Source organism: Siphateles boraxobius, unplaced genomic scaffold (assembly GCF_051911475.1).
Source record: "Siphateles boraxobius isolate OS27281-9 unplaced genomic scaffold, OSU_SipBor_1 8, whole genome shotgun sequence".
Taxonomy (NCBI): Eukaryota; Metazoa; Chordata; class Actinopteri; order Cypriniformes; family Leuciscidae; genus Siphateles; species Siphateles boraxobius.
Genome location: NW_027509208.1, coordinates 3,670,109 through 3,693,626, shown reverse-complemented (window position 1 = coordinate 3,693,626; position 23,518 = coordinate 3,670,109). Strand labels below are relative to the sequence as shown.

At 36.8% G+C, this 23,518-nt stretch overlaps 1 protein-coding gene across 6 annotated transcripts; it reads right to left on the bottom strand.

Annotated features, from left to right (window-relative positions):
• Positions 1-207: 207 nt before the first annotated feature.
• On the bottom strand, positions 208-23,188 carry kifap3a (kinesin-associated protein 3a). Of its 6 annotated transcripts, none has more exons than XM_077220667.1 (20): positions 22,993-23,188; positions 22,313-22,444; positions 22,050-22,195; positions 21,891-21,946; positions 21,607-21,748; positions 17,833-17,932; positions 17,346-17,470; positions 17,052-17,150; positions 15,924-16,102; positions 14,899-15,061; positions 11,519-11,619; positions 8,627-8,735; positions 8,430-8,542; positions 8,147-8,312; positions 7,915-8,040; positions 7,697-7,795; positions 7,507-7,592; positions 5,765-5,951; positions 4,910-5,003; positions 208-1,272 (listed from the first exon to the last, which is right to left on the bottom strand). In XM_077220667.1, the coding sequence occupies exons 1-20, from the start codon at positions 23,022-23,024 to the stop codon at positions 1,161-1,163; spliced, it is 2,367 nt and encodes a 788-aa protein (XP_077076782.1). In that variant the 5' UTR covers positions 23,025-23,188; the 3' UTR covers positions 208-1,160. The 6 variants fall into 6 exon arrangements, with proteins under 6 accessions (XP_077076782.1, XP_077076785.1, XP_077076787.1 ...); XM_077220670.1 differs by having other exon boundaries at positions 208-1,318; positions 22,993-23,182; XM_077220672.1 differs by having other exon boundaries at positions 208-1,315; positions 22,993-23,182.
• Positions 23,189-23,518: the final 330 nt, after the last annotated feature.

Here is a 23,518-nt window from a genome sequence, read left to right as displayed (position 1 = left end):
CAAACAATAATACAGTCCATCAATACGTCTTTGAATAAGCATCACCACCCTTTAAAGGAATGCTGGAATGATAGGTTGAATGATTAAATATGTATGACACGCATTTCATCACATTAAAGTGAGAGTAAACTAGACATTTGTTGAGCTTCTGCTGTTCTGAAACTCTAAGACACAAAATATTTCTATCAAAGTAAACGCAAGGAAACCTTTTGCACATCAACTTTTGTATTTCATATTGCACAACAATTAAATAAAAAGGCATTTTATATTAAACAGTCATTAAGACAATCCCCAGGCACCAATGAAGTTACTAAAACGCACATCAAGACCAGTATTGTTTTAAAAGAACACTTAAGTTTGGCTACATTACAAAATACATAAGAATTTGTTAACAGTGCACCATAAAAAGAAAAGCTGTGTTGTAATATGTGTACTACTACAGTATCAAATACAAAGTAAAAGGCAACATTAGTGAGTATTGAAGATATTAAGACTGCAAAATTACATTATTGTTACCATGGGCACTTTACAGCAGTCATGTATGTAATGTATTTGAACACAATATATAATTTCATAGGTGAGTCCACAGGGGGGCACCACAATCTTTAAAATGACCCTTACAGACAGTTGCTTTATGTAAACATGCAACATTGATCGAAATCCTATAATGAACAACAATAATTGACATGAGTTGCAGCTGAAGGTTTACAATATTTTGTTTCCGGAAACCTAAATCTGTACCACTATCATGCAGTTAAACTGACATGATTGCTGTAATGAATAAAGAGTGGATGTTTTCATCCCTCAAAACTTAACTCACCTACACCACTGAAATCGCATGCAACTAAACACCTACTTTTGCTATTGCACAGAAAAGGCAATGTGGTGCCATTAGTTTCTTCAGTGTTGTAGGCTAAAGTATACACTGAAACTACATGATCTAGCCCAAAATCAAAGCTTCATTGAAAACATTCTGTTTAAAACACATTCAGACTGAGATTCACGTGGAATGTAATAAATATAGAAAGAAATACTGACAATGAAAAAAATCAGTAGTGTTGCTTTCATTTGAAATGATAAAGAGACCATACCCAACTAACAGTATTTGAGTTCCATTTAATCGCTTTTCAGAGTTCATGAAGGGCTTCCCTGATACTCTCCTACCGTGATGCTGTGTAACCGTAATAAAACTGCTCATCAGGCCGAAAGCCGTAAGCCGTGGCAGGACGTGCTGGAGTCACACTCGTCTGTATGTATCCGTCTGTCAAAGAACTGGCGGAAAAGAGACACAGCCATCTGTCAGCCAGTGATAAAACTGCTGAAATATATGAGAGTTGAGATTAATCACAAAAAGCTTACATAAATCATGTCAATGTGCATTTTAAGAGGCAATTACTTGTTTAAAGGTTAGATAAAGGTTATAAGTATCACTAGATGGCGCTCTGATTATGCAAAACTGCTTACTAATTCTTCACACCAGGAGTGTTCATAAATTAAACTTTTGATTTTTAAACCAGTACAATTATATTAATTCTTTAAGGCCAATGTATGGATACCCATTCCCACCACATAAAAAAAAAACATGCTATGGAAAGTCAATTTATGACATTAAAAAATTATAAATTATGACAGACTAAGTCATTATGAGATGAACATTTTTAATTATGATTTCAAAATCTAAATTATAAGAATAGAAAATGATCTCGTCAGAAATCTAAATTATGACTTTGATATTTTTTAAATTATTAGATTAAAAAGTCAATTATGACTAATCAAAAATTAAGAATTAAGACAATTTTGACTTTCTCATTATGACTTGTCAATTTCGACTTAGTATGTCATGATTCGAATTAGTGTCAATTTAGATTTTTTTTATCTCATAATTTCTACTTGTTAAATCATAACTTTGACTTTTTAATCTCAATTTAAATTTAAGCCATAATTTTGACTTTTTATGTTATAATTATGACTTACCGGAGCATGATTATTATTGATTTTTGAAGTGTCAGAAATGGGCTTCCATACCAATGGGATCATGTCACATTATATTCAATTTATTATGTTGTGTTATGCGTTATGTTATGTTTTGTTTTGTGGACTAGTATAATCTGCCTCTAAATGAACAACACCAAACCGTCTCTGGCCTGTCCTCTTAAAATATGGGTTGTTTGCTTTGCCGTTTCCAGCTCCCATAATGCGGAGTTGTTTTTAGACTAAAAAACTTCCAGTGACCGGTTACATGCGTTACCCTCTTAACTCCCAGAACACCCACCCTCCCATCATGCCTGTCCTTATCCTCTGAAGGACACCACTGCTGTCTGGGGACATTTCAGACTTTGTTAAAAGGCTTGAAGAGAAAAAAAAAAAAGGATGTCAAAGAGTTTGGGTGAAAGCGTAGCTTATAACTATCAGAATAAATTCTACTGAAAAGGGTTGATGGGAAGGATAAAGCTGTGTGTTGTAGGTCAGATGATTAATCCAAAGAGTGTCCAGGTAAGAGACAGGCCTAAAAAGTGTGTGTTTGTGTGTGTTACGATCATTCTTGCAGTGAATAATTCATCCCAAAGGAATCCTTTCCAGGAAAGTAAAAATTATGCCTTTTCTGTAAGGTTTCGCAAAGAATGATGTTACAAAAGACTCAAACCCACCTTTTTTTCCCATTTGTCTAATCATTTAATCTAAACCAAATCATTTGAGATGGAGAAACTGTTTATTCTTCTACTTTCTTATGAAACACAGTCGTTGACCCTTTACACTCGAGGGCCACAGACACAGTGCGCTTGGTGATAATCTGGAGATCTGAGGCTGGAAAAAGATCCCAATGTCTGGCCCCAGGAGCCCCTGAGAGTTAACACAGAGGTGAGATCCTGTAAAAAACACCCAGAAACCTCTAAACCGGAAAGAGTCAATGTTACCAGAATTTTGTCTTTCCTTCCTCTGGTGGCAAAAAACAATAATTCTGTTAAATTTACTCACCCTCATGGCATGCCAAATTTGACTGACTTTCTTTCGTGAAACACAAAGGGATAAAATAAGATGCTCTTTTACATTAAATTACAATGAATAAATGAATGAGCACACGAAAATATGTAAAGCCCCATAAGTTATTTTGAAAAGGTTTGAAAAATGTAAAAATGTATTAAGTTGCATTGCATTAGATACAACTTACTTTACTGTTCAAAAGTTTGAGATCAATATAATTTTTCTTTTTTTAAATATCTTATGCTCACCAAAGCGGCAATTATTTAATAGAAAATACAGTAAAAACAGTTTTATTATGAAATATTATTACAATTTAGAATAACAGTTTTATGTTTGAAATTTTTTTTAAATGCCTCCTTGCTTTCAAAAATAAACTAAAAATTGACCCCAAAATGTCAATAGTTTATCAAACCAAGTGTTATCTGCAGACTAACGATGCTAGACGTTTTCTCAGAGCTGACTTTAATTATTTAGCCATTTGTTCTATTACTTTAAACCAACTGGTCTATATTAGTGATTATATGAAGTCAGTTCCCTCAAGTTCACACAGGTGTCTCAGCAGAGTAACCACAGGTGTAGTTCATCACATTAACTGTGGACGTGTTACATAACGTTTGCCAACGGAAAGTATCCAAAGAAAGTCAAATAAATAAATGCCACTTGGTTTAACATTTTCTAACTTAGTGACATTTAAATATTTTGCGTGGCTTAAGAGTCAAAATACTTTTTGGGGCCACTGTACATTTCCAGGTTGGTCCTGACAATAATGTTATATGTGTTCAGATAAAATTGTTGCACTTAACTGCTTTGAAATCATTTTATTTTACTTAAAAATATTTTATTAATTACCTTAATGTGATTTTTGAACATTTAAAATGAGGAACTCCCTTTTTTTCCAAGCAAATGCAGCCAAGAATTTGTTTTTCATCTGGAATAAAGCATTTTTATGAGCTTAATGAAAGATTGGTCTGTGCTATTCTATAAATAAATGTGATTCTATAAAAGGACTTTTAAAAGAGTCGTTCCCAGTGTGTCTGTCTCCTGGCTCGGCGCAGGGGAACTGAGGCTGGATTTCATTATTGTGTTAACCTGGATCTCTAACACCACACGGACAAAATGAAAACCACACTTTCAGGCCGCCCAATTCCCTGTGCACTCTCAGTGTATTCTACAGGTATCGCTTACAAAGAACTGTGAAAAAAAACATAACTTCCTCTGCCGCCCCCCTCCCACTCGTATTCACTTGCTTCTTATTTTTCAGCGCCTCTTCTCTGACTTCAAGACAACCAACTTTTTCTCACAGACTCATGTATAATTTAGAGTGCCATCTCTGTTGTTGGACCGATCTCTTTTTTTTAGACCACTGGAAACCTATGAGTAAAGACACACAATCCTAAATTTTCAATGAAGTAATTCTAAAAGTGTCTAATCATTTAAAGAGGTCATTGGATTATAGTATTAATGGCCCCATATCAAATAATCCCCTCTGCTATCGATGATTTGAATATTTGGAAAAGAGCTCAGATATTTAGCATAGTCCCATAACACAAAGAGGCCTACACCATAAATCATTGCATCAAGTCATCACACAAGTGTTTTTCTGAAACCCCTAAACAGTAGGTATTATGGCAACTGAACCAGATTTGGAAAAAGCTGAATAGAGGGAGCTGTGTTTACTCTCAAAGCTAAGGGTATTACTGTTGGAGGAGTGCTACGGCCTGCTGGGATGCCGTAGGACCCTTTGGCGCAGTACTTTTGGGCCATTCCCTGCTAAAAGCAACAAAACTGTCAGACAAGGGTGTGTGTGTGTGTGTGTGTGTGTGTGTGTGTGTGTGTGTGTGTGTGTGTGTGTGTGTGTGATGCAGTAATAACAAAACCAACAGATCCGCTGCAGTCAGTCTGAACGATTCATCATATTTAAATGTACCTGCTGAGGAAACCCTGTGGTCCTAACAGGTCTCCATTCTGGAAGTCTGTGAAGAACTCTGGACTAATGGCACCATCTGCTGGGATTATTCCATCTGCAGGAATCACAAAGAAACCGGTTATCATTGGCACTTTTGTGCTAATGCATTAGAGCCAGGAAAATACAAAGATAAATCATTACTATTTCAATTTCTCAGTCATCTGCAGTTATTATAAAAAATAAAATAAATAAATAAAAAATTAGAATAAATATGTATATATATATATATATATATATATATATATATATATATATATATATATGTATATACTGTATATATACATTTTATATTAAATATCTAATTATAATTAACTAATTATATTAATATATTAATATTTTAATTATATAATATAATTATATTATAATGATACATTATAATTAATTCTTAATTATTAACATTGTTATAAAAAGTATGTTTTCAATATATTAAAACATTTTCAGCATTATTACTCCAGTCTCAGTGTCACGTGATCCTTCAGAAATCATTTCTTAACAGCTCAAGAAACATTAATTAACAGTTGTGCTGCTTAATATTTTTGTGAAAGGTATTTTTCAGTATTTATTTATGAATAGAAAGTTCAAAAGAATAGCATTTATTTGAAATAAAAATATTTTGTCTTTACTGTGTTTTAGTTATTCTTTGATTCATTTTAATGCATCCTTGCTGAAAAAGATCTCTTTCAAAAAAAAAAAACAAGCCCAAACTCTTGAATGGTAAAAATTCTGAATAGTAAAAAAACAAACAAAAAAAAAACTTAACATAACAACTACTCCTTAAATGCAGCAATATTTCTTTAAACCCCTCCCCAATGTAACCTGCGCTGTAGAAGAGGTCTGGCCGTTCCAGGATGTCACCATTTTGGAGGAAAGCTTCTCCATCGTCTCCATACATGAAAGGCTCTGCCTCATCCATTTGCCGGTTCTCCACCATCTCCAGCCACTGAGAGTTATGCCAGCGGAACTTCTCGCTCTGGATCTTCTTGCCCCACTCCACATCATATTCCTGCAGACGGAGACAGAGAGAACAGCCACAGTATAAGAGCAGGACATAGAAAGGCTCTGCCTGTATTGCCTCCCTGCATGTGCCATACCGATGATGTAGGAGGAATCAGGTGTGCTGTGTTGCTTGGCAGACGGATAACATGGTAGCTGTTTATTTTAACTCTACAGGGACTGAGTGTAATAAAACCTCTTTGAGGTTGGTGGAAATAGCAAAGCTAAGCAACCCGGCCCTCTGATTAATCATCCCCACAGGGGATGGAAATCAACAGGCCTCATTGTCACTGGTCCGGCCCCACCGGCATGCACGGTGACACTTTTTGCCAGGGCACAAATTCATCATTGTTAAGCATTAAAGGCACTACATGCTGCACTCTCCTGGCCAATCAGAGCAATGAATGTGGTCTGATACCCCGGCTAATCAATCTTCAAGGAGCTGAGCTCATGGCTTTACTGAACATTTGGATCCGGAGCAGGTTTGGGTGTTTTATAAATAAATGTGGTGCAAAAATCTTTAAGCGTATCCAGAAATAGCATGTAAAAATGAATTATGAATGACTTCACTGGTCTGGGTTAAAAACCAATGCTACAAAAACAAAAAGCTTGGGCATGAAAAGACAAAATAAGAAAAACTGTTCAGAACATTTTTTTTTTACAATATTCATCACAGAAAAAGATTTTCATATTTGTATCACATAGAAGAAGAAAAAGGGGAAGATGATCAGCAACGTGTATGTGAATCAGTGGTATTCAGCAGATCTGTGTTCTGTCCACCATCCCCTCGCGACACTAAGCAGCCGTCTCCTCCTCTCTCTTTGATGTGGCTCCTTGCTTTAATGGCCCTTTCCGATCAGATGTATGGAACACTTCCCTTGGCCTCAAGACCAGCCCTAATTACATTAATCTGAGGCCTGGGACAGATCACACATGACAGAGCAGCTTCAGAACAGCTTATACGTTTAACCCGCTAGCCACGATGTTCACCCAATCGTCTTTCATGTCAACTGACCCTGACTATAAACCATATGTGCCATATTCATCATTAATAACCAAGTGCTGGTTGTCTTGAATTACTCAAAACAAAAGAAACGAGGAAGAGGAAGATGTGCCTAAAACTATTTAAAAAAAAAAAAATTTGAAATAAAGAAAAAGTATAAATATTAGATTATATCTTTTTAAAAATTAACAAAAAAGAGAAATCTTGCCCTGGAAATAAAATAAGTTTAATTTGAAAGTTTAAGCTAAAATTGTTTAAAACTGAAATAAATAGAAATTAAATAAAGATAAATAGAAATATTAAATATAAATGACAAAAGCACATAATTGAATTACTAAAATTGAAACAAAAATTAAAATGAATACTGTAAATAAATTAAATCTAATTCACAATAATAATAAATACTAAAATCATATATAAATGATAAAAAAAATGATACGGGTTCTTCAACATAAATTGGATGTAAACAGGGTTATGTAAAAAGTTTATGCAAATGACACAAGTAGCTTGAAATTGGTGAAAAGAAAACAGCAGATCACTTCTACAGCAGATTTATACTCACCGCAATGATGTCCAATGTATTGTCACACACTTTACGTATTTCTGCATTTTTGTCATGCATAAGGTCAATGAGATATGCTGGAGCCTCTGATAAGATAACAGTCAAAGAGAAAAACTCTGAAAGAGAAAACTGTTGACTGAACAACACCATCATCATCGTGCAACTGCAGGTTTTACAAGATGAAGGATACGGGTTTCTTTTATAATGACATCACGTGTGGCCTGGTGAAACACCATTTGGTAAAAGACGTACACAATCTGACAGACAAACTCATCATCTTCTTGTTGGGCTGGAGATAGAAAGAAGAAAGAGATTGCCATTGTTCTACTTCCACAAACATGTCACACACACAAAAAAACTTTGAAACAGGCACTTTAAAAGCATTCCAAGCATCTAAATGTTTCTTACCATTCAGTAGTTCTATTAGAGCAGGGATTATGCCTGATTTGGCCAACATTACAGCACAGGAGTCGTCCATGGAGACAGTGCCAATCATAATCACCACCTCCAAAATGAGGTCGTCCTCTGCAGAGCCTACAGGAAGTAAATATGGGGAAGTCACATATCACAAGATCTTCAAACTAAAATTCTCATGGATCTTCCGTTGTGATGTAGAAAAGTAAAGTGGAATGAGATAGACCTGGTTTGAGGTGGTCTTTGAGATAAGGCACCAGGTTGTACTCCTTTAGCACAAGTTCCCAGTCTAGATCAGGAATGGTAAGATTGGAAAGTGTGCCCAAGCACTCAATCACAAACTCCTCCTCTTCCTTCAGTCCGATCTGAGCTGCCAGGTCCCCAACATAGTCCTCAAACACATCACATGCTTATTAGTCTTCAATTGAGTAAGCATCAATGTACGCATTACAACAAATTAGCAAACATTGTTTGTATGGGTGTGTATTCTTTTTTTCTCTGAAACTCACAATGAAAAGATTTTTAGATGGTCCATCATGCTGAGATATATTCCGGATCATCTTCATCATTAGAGGATCTTTTAGCTTCAGGGCTCTCTTCATCAGCATCTTCAGACCATTGCCTTGAAAAGAAGCATTAACGTTAGCACAAAGTCTGTCTGTCTTCACGTTTTTGTTTTTGGTTGTGCATTTGTATGTGTTCTTACCTTCACACATAATCTGAGCATTCCTTTTGTTGGCAGCCAGGTTGATGCAGAAGGAAATGAGCTCAGCGTCAATCCTGTCCTCACCACAATCAAACAGCATCTTCATTACCTGCCAAACAATATACCATAAAATAGCAGTAGACAGTAGACATAACCTAGATAGTTATGTCTACCCTCTAAGACTAACCTAAATGGAAGATAATTCATAGGAATGAACTTGTTCTATTGTTAACATGCAAACTGAACATTTATTTGATCAAAAATACAGTAAAAACTAATTTATTTTTACATTTTGAAATTTAATATTATTTTTGCTCGTGTTCAGATGGTAAAGAGAAGTAGTTTATTTTGTTTGCAGGCATCACAACCTTCCAAGTCAGTTAGCCAGTTTCAGTCCATTTACCTCATTACCCACTTAAAAGCTTCAAGCCCAAGTGTGCCCTTCTTTCCCAAGACTCAACAAGATCCCAAGACTCAACAAAGTCAGCAAACGGCTAAAAGTTCTGACCCGTCTAGAACTTTAATCAAACCTGCTTTTGTCCGACAAAAAATCTGACAGGCCTGAAACATTATTTCCAAACTCCCGCACTCAATTTGTAAGTTTCCCAGACGTCCAGGGGTTCCTGATTTTCTCAAGCGGATACTAACTTTAGACACAAACCTTACATGTCACTCTGCATTAGCTCTGCTAACGTCATCACACCCCGAGCGGAACAGAGGACCGGACTCTGCTACCTGAGGGGACAGTAGGGGTCCAGGAAGGGAGTGTAGGGGGGAAGGGAATGGGCAGAAGTCCAGGCGTGGGTTAAAGTGGTCAAGGGTTGTCAACATCGCCCCCTGACGTTAACGATAAGCAGGAGGCCCGGAGAGAAAGCTTGGTCCGTGAGGAGGCAGCGGTGAGTATGCAAAGCATACAGTCCCATACTGAGTATCACATAGCAGCCGCCCTGCAGCCTAAATCACTGTGGCTAGACTTACTGGCACCTGCCCTGCTTTCACATGCAACATCCAGTCGCCCCACCAAAACCTTGGTAACCCCCGGCCTGCAGTTACCATATTTCCATTTCTCTAGTCACCCAATTTGTCCATGAAAGGCCGTCTACTTTCATCTTTACTTAAACTTCAATGTCTATTGCTTCCTTTTCTGTATAACTGAATGAAAACTAATCTCTAACCTGCTTCAGTAACCTGCTTTAAATTTGAAAAAGTAATTGATTTGTTTAAAGTTTTTTTCACAATACATACTCAATACAAAGCAAAATTCTATTAGAAAGTAAATGTTGAAAGTGACAAGGAAAAAACCCTTTTGTACAGGGTTCTCACCTTTTGACAAATTACTTTCTTATGACTTTCCCAGTTATTTGTGATCAACGGATAGAGATTAAAAAATAAAAGATTGCACTCCTAACCCATTTTAGAGGGGAAATTAAGTAGACTTAACCTTAATTTAATAAAGAAATTTCCATTACTTTCTCAGGTTTGGAAAAGAAAATCCTGATTCAAATCCTTGATTCAAAAAAATCTTATCAATGAGTGTTAATAATTTTGTTTTATTGTTAATTGCGGTCCTTTTTAAATTTTTGACATGGCATATAACTTTAGTTTACAAAAATTATAACGTTTGATTTGGTAAAAAAAAGATTTTTAAAAAATCTTAATTCTCATCAACAGTATTATAAAGAAAATCGTTTCATTACTGTCATGATGCATATTTTTGTCTTATCAGAAAAAAACTGTCAACAAACATTATACCATTATTAATAATTGAAATTAACAGCAAAAAGTAGCAGGAAATTTTAATTTTTCACACCTATAAGTATTACATTAATTACTATGATCAGAGAACTCAAAAAAATAAATTTTGCCTCTTGCTAATTTTAATTAATTTAAATAAGCAAAAGTAACACGATTGTTTAATATTTTGTCACAAATTAATTTAATTGTGTTCAATCAACCTAATATATTTAAAACTGAAGTTTACTTAATTAATTTGTGTGAAAACTACATGAATTATTTTTGTTGACAACTAACTTGGCAGTGGATCTGTAGCTCCCAGCATGCTTTGCAAGGGACTGCATTAGGAGGGTAAATTTAGGGATTAAAATGTTTACATACAGGGATTAAAATTTAGAGGACTTTATGTAATGTTTTTTAATTTTGTGGTTACCATTATGCAGAAGAGTGATGACTGTGTTTAGGCTGTGGGAACTCAGTATACACTCTATATGTATTAAACCTCACTTGCAGACCTGCATAAGTCATATCTAATATTATTAAGTGAAAAGTTGTTCTAATTAAATTGAATGCTAGTGGCTACTATCATTGGAAGTAACTATAGAGTCAAACTAGCTAAAATTATAATGTTGGTGATTTTAGGCAGGACAAAAATTAAATCTGGGTAACTTGACAAAAACTTTATCTAGTAGGAATGACACAATTATTTTAGTAGTCTTGACCTAAATTAATTTAAGTTCATACAGCAAGATTACAACAAATCATTTCAAACAAATTCGATTTTGTTGGATAAATATAATTAAGTTGGTTCAACAGATTATTTTTTTGAGTGCAGGAAATGTTGGAAGGACCGATAAAATGAGACACCACGTCTACGCCGTATTATAAGCAGCGATACTATCTACACTGAATGCGACGCATCACAATGAGACACAGAGAGTAAACTGACCCCCTTTTCTATTTTCTGACGTACTCTGTGAGCTTGCGTTTCTTCCGACAACAGTGGATTTGGAACTTTCGCTTTGATGTGTTCAACGTCCACAGCCTCAAGCTGGTGTGGCACAGAGGAACAACGGTGTAGACACTGTGTGATCGAGCGGTTAAAGAGCTCTTCTGTCCCCTGCTATAAGCTCATGCTAATGCAGGCTGACCTCTCACCTGTGGAATGCAGTCCGTGTAGGCAAACATGGACTTGAAACGATCGTCCATGCTGATGTGGTACAGAATGCACATGGCGATCTGTCTCTGTGCTTCGTCTCCTGAAATACAAACACACGCAAGCCATGAATGGACAGACGTACACTCTTGAGTATTCAAGTTAACCAGAATTACACCACCTTCTTTAATAGAAACATACAGCAGGACAGGACAGCAGAAGGGTGCTGATCATGCTCTCTGGAGTATTTGATTTTTGATTTGAGTCACAAGTATCCTAATATTTATTGGATCACGGCCCTTGCTAGTGCCATAATTTGTGTTCAAGATTCACCTATTCATGTCATAGGGAACTAAAGAGTGGAAAGAGACACAACCATAAAAAATGTTTGAAACTAATACTTTCAAAAGTAATACTTTCTATTCCTCAAAGCATCCAGGAAAACTGAATTATGGTTTCTACAAAAATATTAAGCAACAACTGTTTTCAACATTGATAATAATAAGAAATGTTTCTTGAGCACCAAATCAGCATATTAGAATGATTTCTGAAGAATGGAGTAATGATGCTGAAAATTCAACTTTGCCATCACAGGAATTAATTACATTTAAAATATAATACAAGTAAAATACAAATTAAAATAGAAAACAGTTATTTTAAAATGTAATTTTATTGCACAATATTACTGTTTTTCTGTTGTTGTTGTTGTTTTGTCAAATAAATGCAGCCTTGGTGAGAATAAGAGACTTCTTTCAAAAACATCAAAAACCAACCTTAAACTTTTGAATGGTAGTGTATATATAGTGAAAGCAAATCTGCAAGAATTACTTTGTTAATCTCTGGATTTTTTTAAAGATGTATTTCAGACCTGAGTAATTCTGACCCTGAGAAAGCACAGTTTCCCTTTACAAAGCTGACCGAAACCTGGACCTGGTAAGAACCTGAGCCTCCGACTTAATCAAACAGACAGACACAGACCCCAAGAGAGGGAAGAGGGGGCGGGGACGGGACGGAGCCGGCCACGCACCCTTTAGGCAAGGTTATCTCAGCCTATTGGAGCCAGATGTGCTCCTAGAGACCCCTGAAAAGAGAAGGGCTTCTCCATTTAATTGGGGGAAAAAAGGAGGAAGCATAAATTTTACTGCCATTAATAACTTCAAGCCATGCTGCTCTGCACCGCTAGCGCCACGATTGGCCCAACATGTGCTTCTCATTAGTGAAAGACACACACGAGCACACAAACGAGCTCTAGCGCACACTCAGAGGTCAAGCGCAAGCACACACACACGCACACCCTGAGTTAACGCCTCGGTCTGCACGTTGGGAGAGGAAAACGGGGGATCCTTTATGAGGATGGAGGAGAAGGGCCTGTAAAAATGTTCAAAACAGCCCTGGAGCCTGGGAGAAAAAAGCCTATTAAAAAATCATTATCCTGTTCAGGGTGCGTTTAGTGGGAGAGCAGGAGAGCTAAACTTCAATTACACCCCAGTAAGATTTAAAACACCCAACTGCCATAAAAGCCACGGCAGCCAGGCCTTCAGGCGACCACTACAACCCTAAACGGCAATGTCCTTCATAGTTGATCGAGACATTGAGCACACACTAATGGTAAACAGTAGGGTTGGGTCAAGATGGTCGATCAGGCAGTCATCCAAGAACTGATTTGTGAGGTTGAGTAGTTTATATACATTTTAGGACCAAAAATGTTCGTCCTAACTTGATGTTCTACCTGCTTGTCTACCAATATATTTCCATACCTCTGCACACCTTGCTCGTGCAGACATAAGTGTATTCCATGAGGCTATGTATATCGACTATGTTTGCGAAGCATAAATGTGGGAGTACGCGCCATTTGTATGCGTTTACTATTAAATTCAACCCAAAGTGACATATATTAGAGTTGTTTCAACAGCAGTGTGCTGTGTGACAGCTCATATGATGATTTCTTCTCTGTTCTTGGATTTAGACCTGCATGGCAAAAAAAAAAAAAAAAAATCTGAGATATTAAGTGAGTTTTTGCTTCAAACAAGAAAAAAATCGGCAAATGGGATTAGAAAAAATATTGTGAATTAAACATTTTCTTAGCTTTTTTTGTTTGTTTTGTTTTAAGCATAAACTCACTTCATTTTAATAATTATTTTTCAGAAAACAAGACTTAATATCTTAAGTAATTTTGCTTCACAAGTAAATGTATCTTGATTTAAGAATATTTAGATATTTGTACTGGAAAGAAAGAAAGAAAAACTTTTTTTGCAGTGTGGAGAGAGTTGTCGATTAGTGGGTTCTGGTTTTGAAATAAATCATCAACAAGGTTCGAGATGATACCAAGCTTCACTTTCAACTTATCAGCAAGGCCATGACCCTCAAAGGGTCTTCTGGAAAGAGCAGATAGGAGCTTTCCTCTGTGCATTTAGAAGATTCATGAGGCATCTGTAATAGTCTGACAGGACTGGACGTTGCATTCTTACAAAGCAGACCAGATAAAAGCAGGGGTTACACACACTTTCTTCTTCTTAAAAAAAAATCTTACACAAATATTATATCATTCACACTAGTGCAAAGAACCATTAGCTGTTGGCAGCCAGTCCAAAGAGGTCATAAAGAATGAGTAGTTGTATGTGTTTGACGGAGAGAGAAAAATCTCCATAAGCTGCTAAATGTGGACTTCCCTCGTGCTGGAAGAACAACATTTACTTTAGAACTGAAGCTGTTTTTTTAACAAATATATTACTTTAATTGCATAGGACACACGACACCCCCCCTGAGGCCTTGCAAAAAACACATTGTTGGTGCCAAAGCCAACCACGCCTGTACATGTAGTCCATGCATAAATCGTGTGTTTTGTTCCATATCAGGAAGTGGTCTTTGAAAGGCAGGAGAGAGCCAGAGTGTTTTATGAGGCTGAGAAACGCTTGCATCCTCAAACACAAAATAAACGACTAGTAGACTAACCATGACTTCTGCTGTCTCATTGCTTGTAATTTGGCTTCAGCAAGTCTGACAAATAGCAATTAATTTGTCTGGATAATAATTTGAAATCATAACCAAGTGATAAAATAGGGCCAAGGACCAAACGTGGGTTTGAATCCGGTGTGCAAACTTTCCTAATATAATTTCCCATTTCGTCCCCTCATGACCTGTGCTCTCTCTAACTATTTGTAAATATAAATAATAAGATAATAAAAATGTTCTAAATAAAAAGGCGAATAATTTTATATATAGAGATTAACACAGCTTTAAATAAGTAGAAAAAAATATTTTGTCTGTCTACTATCTATTTATTATCTATATAAAGAAACATTTATAAAATAATAATACATGTTTTAATAAAAAATAAATTAAATTAAAATAAGTACATCTAAAATACCTGCAGGAATCTTACCTAGCAATGTGGTGAGCCTGGGCAGAAGGTCCACCTGCACCATCTTGCTGCGGAGGCCGGTGTCAAAGGAGAGATTAAGGAGGAGGCGAAGAGTAACATTCAAAAGATCTTCGTGTTCACAGGGCACCAGTTTCGCCAGCTTCTCTACTGTATCTACCTCAGCCTATCAAAGAGAGGGAGAGAGATGTTTGTGATGGAGTGATGTCAGAGACTGTTGTAAGGTCAGCCATTTAATTCTCTTAGTCATGTGCCTGTGGCTTTGCTTGTTAACACATCTGCCTGCTCCAGCTGTGGTCAAACACAGCCACAGACAGACAGCCCAGCAGAAATGTGATCCCCATTAAAGGCACAGTTCACAGCCTGGAACCAGTTTTCAAATCAAGCCTTCAATGTTAATAACTGCCTACATCCACAACCTTACATTCAGTCAGTGTCAAACAACGTGAGGGACGATTGTGCAACCGTCATCAATGGATCGATAGTGTTAAATTAATCATTCGAGAGTGTGTTATTGTATAGCATTTGTCAAAATCAGAACCATCTTTGCTCGGCTGCCTTCACAAATGTGACAAATGTTTAATTTACAAGATCAGAAATGAGCTGATTAATGAATCCAAATAAATGATTGCGAGATAACCTTCAAGGTTAAGTGTGTGATTGGTTACAGGTGGAGGAAGTGTGGGATAAGTGGTCGACTAAACAGTGACGCTTAACTGTCTTGAAGTAGTACAGAACACTATATAAGCAAGGAGTTATGAGAACAGGTGTGGCTGATTTAGGAAGGAGAGAGTAATAATAAGAAAGTAACAACTTGGGGTGGTGTAGTCTTGTGGGGTTTGAACCTGCAACCTTTCGGGTTGCAATCTTTGAGCACAGCATTTAAACACCCCATGAAATCAAAATTGGAGTTTTGTGGCTTATTAGTTCAATGATTTCTTTGAGGGCATTGAGGGCACAAGCATTCTCCTAAAGTTAACAAAATAAGTGAGTCACTTTGGATTAGAGCATATGAAAGTATTGCTCACCATGTCATTCTTATTCTCTAAGAAGATACTGAGCTTCTTGAGGAAGGACACCACCAGCACCAGTAGCTCCTCACTGTCTCTGTCCAGCGTTTTCACTAGAAGGTGGACAATGTTCTTGTTCCTCATCTTCAGCTCTGTGCGGGTGTCCTCAGACAGATTTAGCAGCAGATACAGAGCCACTGATGACATAGAAACACAACAGCTTGGCATGACCAACCATCTTCAAATCTCTATTTCAAGCGGACAATATTGTAAGCAAATACAATACTTTTTTTCAGTTCAAACTCTATATAAACGTTCAAAAGTTTGGGGTAAATACGTTTTTTATATATATATATATATATATATATATATATATATATAAAATAAACGCTTTTATTGAGAAACAATGCATTAAATTGATCAAAAATAAAGACATTATAATGTTACAATAGTTTTCTACTTTAAATAAATGCTGCTTTTGAACTGTCTATTCATCAAGAATCCTGAAAAAAAATGCATCCTGGATTCCACAGAAAAAATGAAGCAGCACAACTGTTTTCAGCATTGATAATAATAATAATAATAATGTTTCTTGAGCACCAAATCAGCATTCTTTTAATGATTTCTGAAGAATCATGACACTGAAGAATGGCTGCTTTGCCATCACAGGAATAAATTACATTTCGAAATATATTACAATATAAAACAGCGATTTTAAATTGTAATAATATTCCACAATATTACTGGTTTTTACTGAATTTTTTATCAAATAAATGCAGTCTTGGTGAGCATTAGAGACATCATTTAATCTTCTGCATCTTATCTTATAATAATGAGGTCTCATTTAAGTAAGAATTTCTTTAAAAGAGTAGTTTGAAATTTCTGCAATGACAGAACAGTAAAATAAATATTCCAAAATGATTTCCTCAAAACTCCCCTTGTCTTCCATTCGTCTGAAAATTACACACATCACCTATAAAAACAGAGATTTTTAATATTGTATAGAAGGGTACATATTTATAACATCAGCCATAACAATCATTTTCAGCTAAAATTTCCATCTGAGCCTGTCTAGACAAAACACTTCTTTAAGAAGCAAAATGAGCCTTGTTATTTTGTGGATATGTGGGTAATAATGTCTTCTACCTCTCAAAAGCTGTTCCTGTTTGGTCAGCAGTCCATGGTACTTCTTCAGGGCTTTCTCATACTCCTTCTTCAGGTTTTGATTGTCCGGGTCATCGTCCCGTTCAAAAAGTCAAGGACCTTTTCTATTAAACCCTTGTGTTCAGGGCAGTAATTAAAGGGCAACATTTTAATTAAAACATAACATCCTTGACCCTTGGCTTGACTTTACCTTTGCCCTTTCTCTGACATCCAGTCGCCTTTTCACCTATGACCCACACACACATCCCACACCCAACACCCACACTGAAAGGATATCAGTCTTCTTTTTCTTCTGCAGTTCATCCTGCCATAGGTCATAGCGCTTCAGCTCGTGCTCGATTATGCTCATGCACAGCGCGCCGATCTTGTAGTGAGTGATCAGGCCGTGGAACTGGGAGAAACTGGAGATAAAAAAGCTTGTTTGTCTAACCTTCACCATGTATCCAACCATGCCAAAATAAAGCATCAACCCATGTCAAACACGGTCGCTCACCGAGAGTATGATGAATGTTAACCAAACCGTTGCTGACTTCAGCAAAATAACATCGGAAGGGCAGAGATTCAAGAACGATTCCAGCTTTCACATTTACCAACAGCCTCGCTTTTCAATTTAGTTCTGACAGCAACTGATGTGTCATATTATGATAGGAGTATTTAGTATTATGATTCTCATAATGGCACATTGCCATTGTTGTATCTCAACTCTGTGCACAACACCTATCAAACTGAATAGTGAGTCTTGGCTAGAGTGTAGCTCGTGTACCTGGAGAAGCAGAAGAAGACATAGATGATGGTGGTTGCCAAATCGACACTCTGCTTCCAGTCTTCCCTCAGGACCCGGGCCAGTGCGCCCAGAGCTGTCTCTGTGGGAGAGCAGACAAAACACTAAATGCTTTCATTGCTCATGAAAAGAACTCATGTTGTGTGTACAAAGTGACAACAGCTTGAAATATGTGACTGCTTTTGAATATGGAGAGTATGTTATGATCCGTAAGGACTGATGGGAAAAGAAAGATCACACTTGTGAAGGAAAAAAATGCATTATGGGTAAACTCAAAGAGCACTATGGTTGATGCTAAAGGGCAAATAGTCAGAGGAAAGTGACTGAAAACAGGCTGTAGTACTGCAAAATGGATAAAGTTACAGAGACCAAAAGCGTTAAAGAAATTGGACACATGAGAGAGAGTGGAGACGGCAAAGACTTACTTTTTTCCAAATGGACCCTCTTTCTACCCCTATTAAAGGGATAGTTCAGCCAAAAAAATTATGTAAACATTTACTCACACTCATGTTGTTCCAAATATGTATTAATTTCTTTCCTCTGTTGAACACAAAAATGGGAAACACACATCCAAGACACTCACAATCAGCACCGGAGCCCCCCAAGGGTGCGTTCTCTCCCCACTGCTCTTCTCCCTGTACACTAATGACTGCACTTCTAAAGACCCCACTGTGAAGCTCCTGAAATTTGCAGACGACACCACTGTCATCGGTCTCATCCAAAACGGTGACGGTGCTTACAGACTGGAGGTTGAACAGCTGGCTGCCTGGTGCAGTTATAACAACCTTGAGCTGAACACGCTCAAAACAGTGGAGATGATTGTGGACTTCAGGAGGAACAGCCCAGCACTCCCCCCACTCACCATCATGAACAGCACTGTGGAAGCAGTGGAGTCATTCAGGTTCCTGGGCACTATCATCTCTCAGGACCTGAAGTGGGACAATCACATTGACTCCACTGTGAAAAAGGCCCAGCAGAGACTGTACTTCCTTCGCCAGCTGAGGAAGTTCAACGTGCCACAGGATCTGCTGATTCAGTTCTACTCAGCCGTCATTGAGTCTGTCTTGTGCGCTTCCATCACTGTCTGGTTTGGTTCAGCTACCAAATCAGACATCAGGAGATTACAACGGACAGTCCGGACTGCGGAGAGGATCATTGGTGCCCCCCTGCCAAACCTCCAGGACCTTTACTCTTCCAGAGTGAGGAAGAGAGCAGATAAAATCATCACAGACTCCACTCACCCTGGACACCACCTGTTTGAACTGTTACCGTCAAGACGGAGACTCAGATCACTGGCCACAAGAACATCTCGGCACAGGAACAGTTTCTTCCCACAGGCCATTTCCCTCCTGAACAGTTAACACTCCTCCTAAGGCATATGCCTGTAAGTGCAATACTCCCACTGTTTAGTGCAATATCCTACAACTCAGGTGATACTTATATGTAGATTTATTTATTTATAATATTCAAAACACTGTAAATAGGTTCATCATCTGTAAATCTGAAAATGTCTATCCTGACTAAACCCAACTGTGATAGTTTTATTCTCATATATTTATATTTTTATTTTTTATTCTTATAATTTGTAGTACTATGTTTCATGTTGTATTTGTATTTGTATATGTCCACTGGAAGCCTCAATACCAAAACAAATTCCTTGTGTGTGCAAGCACACTTGGCAATAAAGCTCTTTCTGATTCTGATTCTGATTCTGATTCTGACAAAAGAAGATATTTTGAAGAATGTCTGTAACCAAACAGTTGTGGGGCTCCATTGACTTCCATAATATTTTTATTCCTACTATGAGAGTCAATAGCTTTAATATTTAATATTAAATATAGATTGCTCTATTAATAGAGTCAATAGCTTTAATATTCCTGGCTTTAATAAAATGCAGCCTCCCATTTTGATTGAGAGGCTTGCTTCTTATTTTAATTTGTCCGACCAGCTTTTAGCCTTAGTTTTAAATTTTTTGACTGATAGGACACAGAGGGTTCTAGTAAATGGGGTCACATCAAAAACGCAAGTCTCCAATACGGGTTCCCCACAGGGCTGTGTACTTTCCCCGCTACTGTTCATTTTATACACGGATAGTTGTAGGTCTTTTAAAGAGGATAGTTTTCTGTTAAATATTCGGATGATACTGCTCTGTTGTCACTTCTTCATGGCACAGAGTCAGATCATGGTCGTGCACTTCCTGATTTTGTTAAGTGGTGCGACGATAGCTTTTTAGACCTTTATGTTTCTAAAACTAAGGAACTCATCATTGATTTTAGGAAGAAAGGGACAAACACTTCAGTATGCACGATTCACGGTGAGGACGTAGAGATCTTAAGTCAGTATAAGTATTTGGGTACGATTTTTGATTCTCAACTGAAGTTTGAAAGGAACTCTGAATCAGTGGTCAAACGGGCCCAGCAGAGAGTACATTTATTGCGAAGGATAAATTCGTTCGGGGTTTCTAAACCTATATTGTGCACTGTGTATTTGTCGTATATTGAGAGCCTTCTTATTTTTTCTTTCATTTGTTGGTTTGGTAACATTTCAGTGAAGGATCGAAACTGTTTAAATAACATTGTGAAAGTCTGCTCCAAAATTATTGGAATTCAAATGCGCGACCTTAACTCTCTTTGGGAGAAACGTGTTCTTCAAAAAGTAAAAAGCCTGATGAATCAACATCATATTCTGGGGGATGAATTTGTCCTTATGTCATCAGGTCGGCGTTACTTGCAGCCCCCTAGAAAAACCAACCGCTATGGTAGATCATTTATTCCCTCAGGAATCAGTCTGTTAAATATTGAGCTGAGGAAATAATTATGGACTGATCTGGTTTTTGGCACTATGCATTTTAGGAGTTACGGATTCGGAACTTGATGTTTCTTTTATTTATTTATTTATTCATTTATATATATATAATCTGTATTGGACCCAGACCATATCATGTTACTCTGGTTATGCATTACAGGCTATGGCTGTGGGAATGGTTGTATGTATAGACGGTGTACTGTAGGAACTGAATTGCCCCTTGGGGATTAATAAAGCTATCTGTATCTGTATCTGTAATAGGGCCCAGAAATTGTTTAGTTACCCATATTCTTCAAAATATCTTCTTTTGTGTTCAACAGAGGAAAGAAATTCATACATATTTGGAACAACATGAGGGTGAGTAAATGATGACAGAATTTTCATTTTTAAGTGAACTACCCTTTAAGTTTAATTAATATATTGAGAAATAATATATTGTACAAAATGTACAATACCGTTCAAAAATTTGGGGTCGGTAAGTTTTTTTTGTAATGGTTTTGAAAGAAGTCTCTAATGTTCACCAAGGTGCATTAATTATTCAAAAAGCAGTAAAAACAATAATATTGTGAAATATTGTTACAATAACTGTTTTCTGTTTTAATACATTTTAAAATGTAATTTATTCCTGTGATGAATTTTCAGCAGCCATTATTAAAGAGTCAAGTAATCCATCAGGATTCATTCTAATATGCTGATTTGGTAAATCATACTGGTTAAGAACAACATGAGGCTGGGTTAATGATGACAGAATTTTCATTTTGGGTGAACTATCCATTAATTATACAATCTTAAATTAGATCACATCAAACCTTTGTTCAAAGGCACTGGAAAATTGTATAATTATATGGTAATATAAATCCATTTGAACACTAAAAGTATGGCTTTAGTGGAAGGTTTAAAGATAAAATCCTAAAATGTGTAAAAAATGACTCATTCCAGTGCGTGTCGCACCATTCTGTAGCAACTCCTCCAGGTTGTCAGGATTCCGGGCTAGGTGGAGGATGAGTGTAGCTCCTCTGATCTTCTCAGGGATGTCCTCATACAGGAGCTCAACATAGTCATCTATGCTATTAATGTTGGCCTCCTCATCCAGCTACAAGACACAACATGTAAGATAAGGCATTAATTGAGTCAAAAATTGAGTCTTGTATATACATTTCTTGTACATGTCAAAATGCATATTAAAAAAAGAAAAATGATTAAGTGTCAAGGTAACAGGAGTGACACAGCTATACCTCCATGCCTTCAAAAGGAGTCAGGTCTCTTGGCTTGATCTGTTTCTCTTTCTTTTCTGAGTAAACAAAAGAATAATAATAATAATAATAATAAAGAGTCAGTATCTAAAGCACTAAAGCAATATTTATAATATTTTTACCCAATTCTTCATCTCTTACCGGCAGATTTCTTGCGGTTCTGCAGGTAGAACAATAACTGTTCCACCTCCGGAAGTCTGGAAGGGGAAATGAGTCTACATTCCTCCACTACCTTCCTTGCTAAAGACGCAATGTCTGTGCTGGTATTCAGGCTTTTCAGACGGATTCTGCAAACGGAGGAAAACATTGCAAAATAAATATTATGAAATTCTACAACTGTTATAAATACAATGATTTTGACCACTATCACAAGCACTGCACTCCATATACATGAATAATCTTACATCTTCTGGCACTCTTTGCGTTCTCCTAGCATTGGGTCTCCCATCTCGCCCAGGATCGTGGCTTCCACTTCATACTGGACAACGAGTGCTTTTTCTGTGGGGTGGACATCTAAACTGCCGCCCTTATATTTCCTGAACACAAAACATTACAGATTATTGATTATCTTGTGTATTTTTTCCAACTTGTTTATAAAGCACACTGAGTTACTGGTGAAAGATGCTCTATACACAAAGCTTGTTATGATAACAATATTACCACAATATTTACTAGTAAAAACAATTATGTTTTTGTTATGTTTTTCCAGATATATTGAAAATTCTTCCCAGTACCTTGGACTGTACCATCATGGTGCCACAACAGTACATTTTATTTATGTACTTATTTTATTTATTTGATGTGTTTATAATGTATTTTATTTATTTAATAAAGCAAAGCTATTGATATGATGACAGAGATGAAGATATTTTACTATTATTATGAACATAAAAATTCGCTACAGACCATAATGTGAAAGAAAAGCCTGAAAGTTGTATATATACAGCAAAAATCCATGTTACATTTTAGAAAACAACATTTACACGCAAATATGGTGTTTTATGTTGTGTTAAACTCAAGCTCGTATCAGCTAATGAGTGTAGCTATCAGATAGAGCTCGCGAGCACATCACACAAACACTCACCGTTTTAAATATCTGGCGTCGTCCGCTTGCATTGCTGCCCGTATATTAAATTAAATAGACCTGTTCTGTTGATTTTTGTAAGATCTTTTGTCGTGTCTAATGTATGGACTGCTTCATCGTTTCAGCTCTGACAGGATGCTGATGTTTGTGTTGCTATGGGTGTGTACTCTTCGTGAAAGAGCGATGAAGTAGAAATATATGAAAGAAGCTCTAGCGCCACCTGTATATGTGGAGGTATGTATCGATCAGTTGAAATAGGCTACATGTGCCTTCTATACTTTTGTTGGATTTGATTTATTTTTTGGTCGATGGAGATGTACTTTCCTGGGCGCAATAAGTGCATGCGAAAACTTTGGAAATCTTGCTGAACGTATTAATTCGAGGCTCACAGTTTTAATTATCTTTCAATTGGAAGTGAGTAACGTTAACCGACTTAAAGTTACCATCTATACCAGATTAGCTTGTGCAAATTATAGCTGTCAGAACAGTTGTAATAAGACAAATAATACTTTTTTAACACCAACCT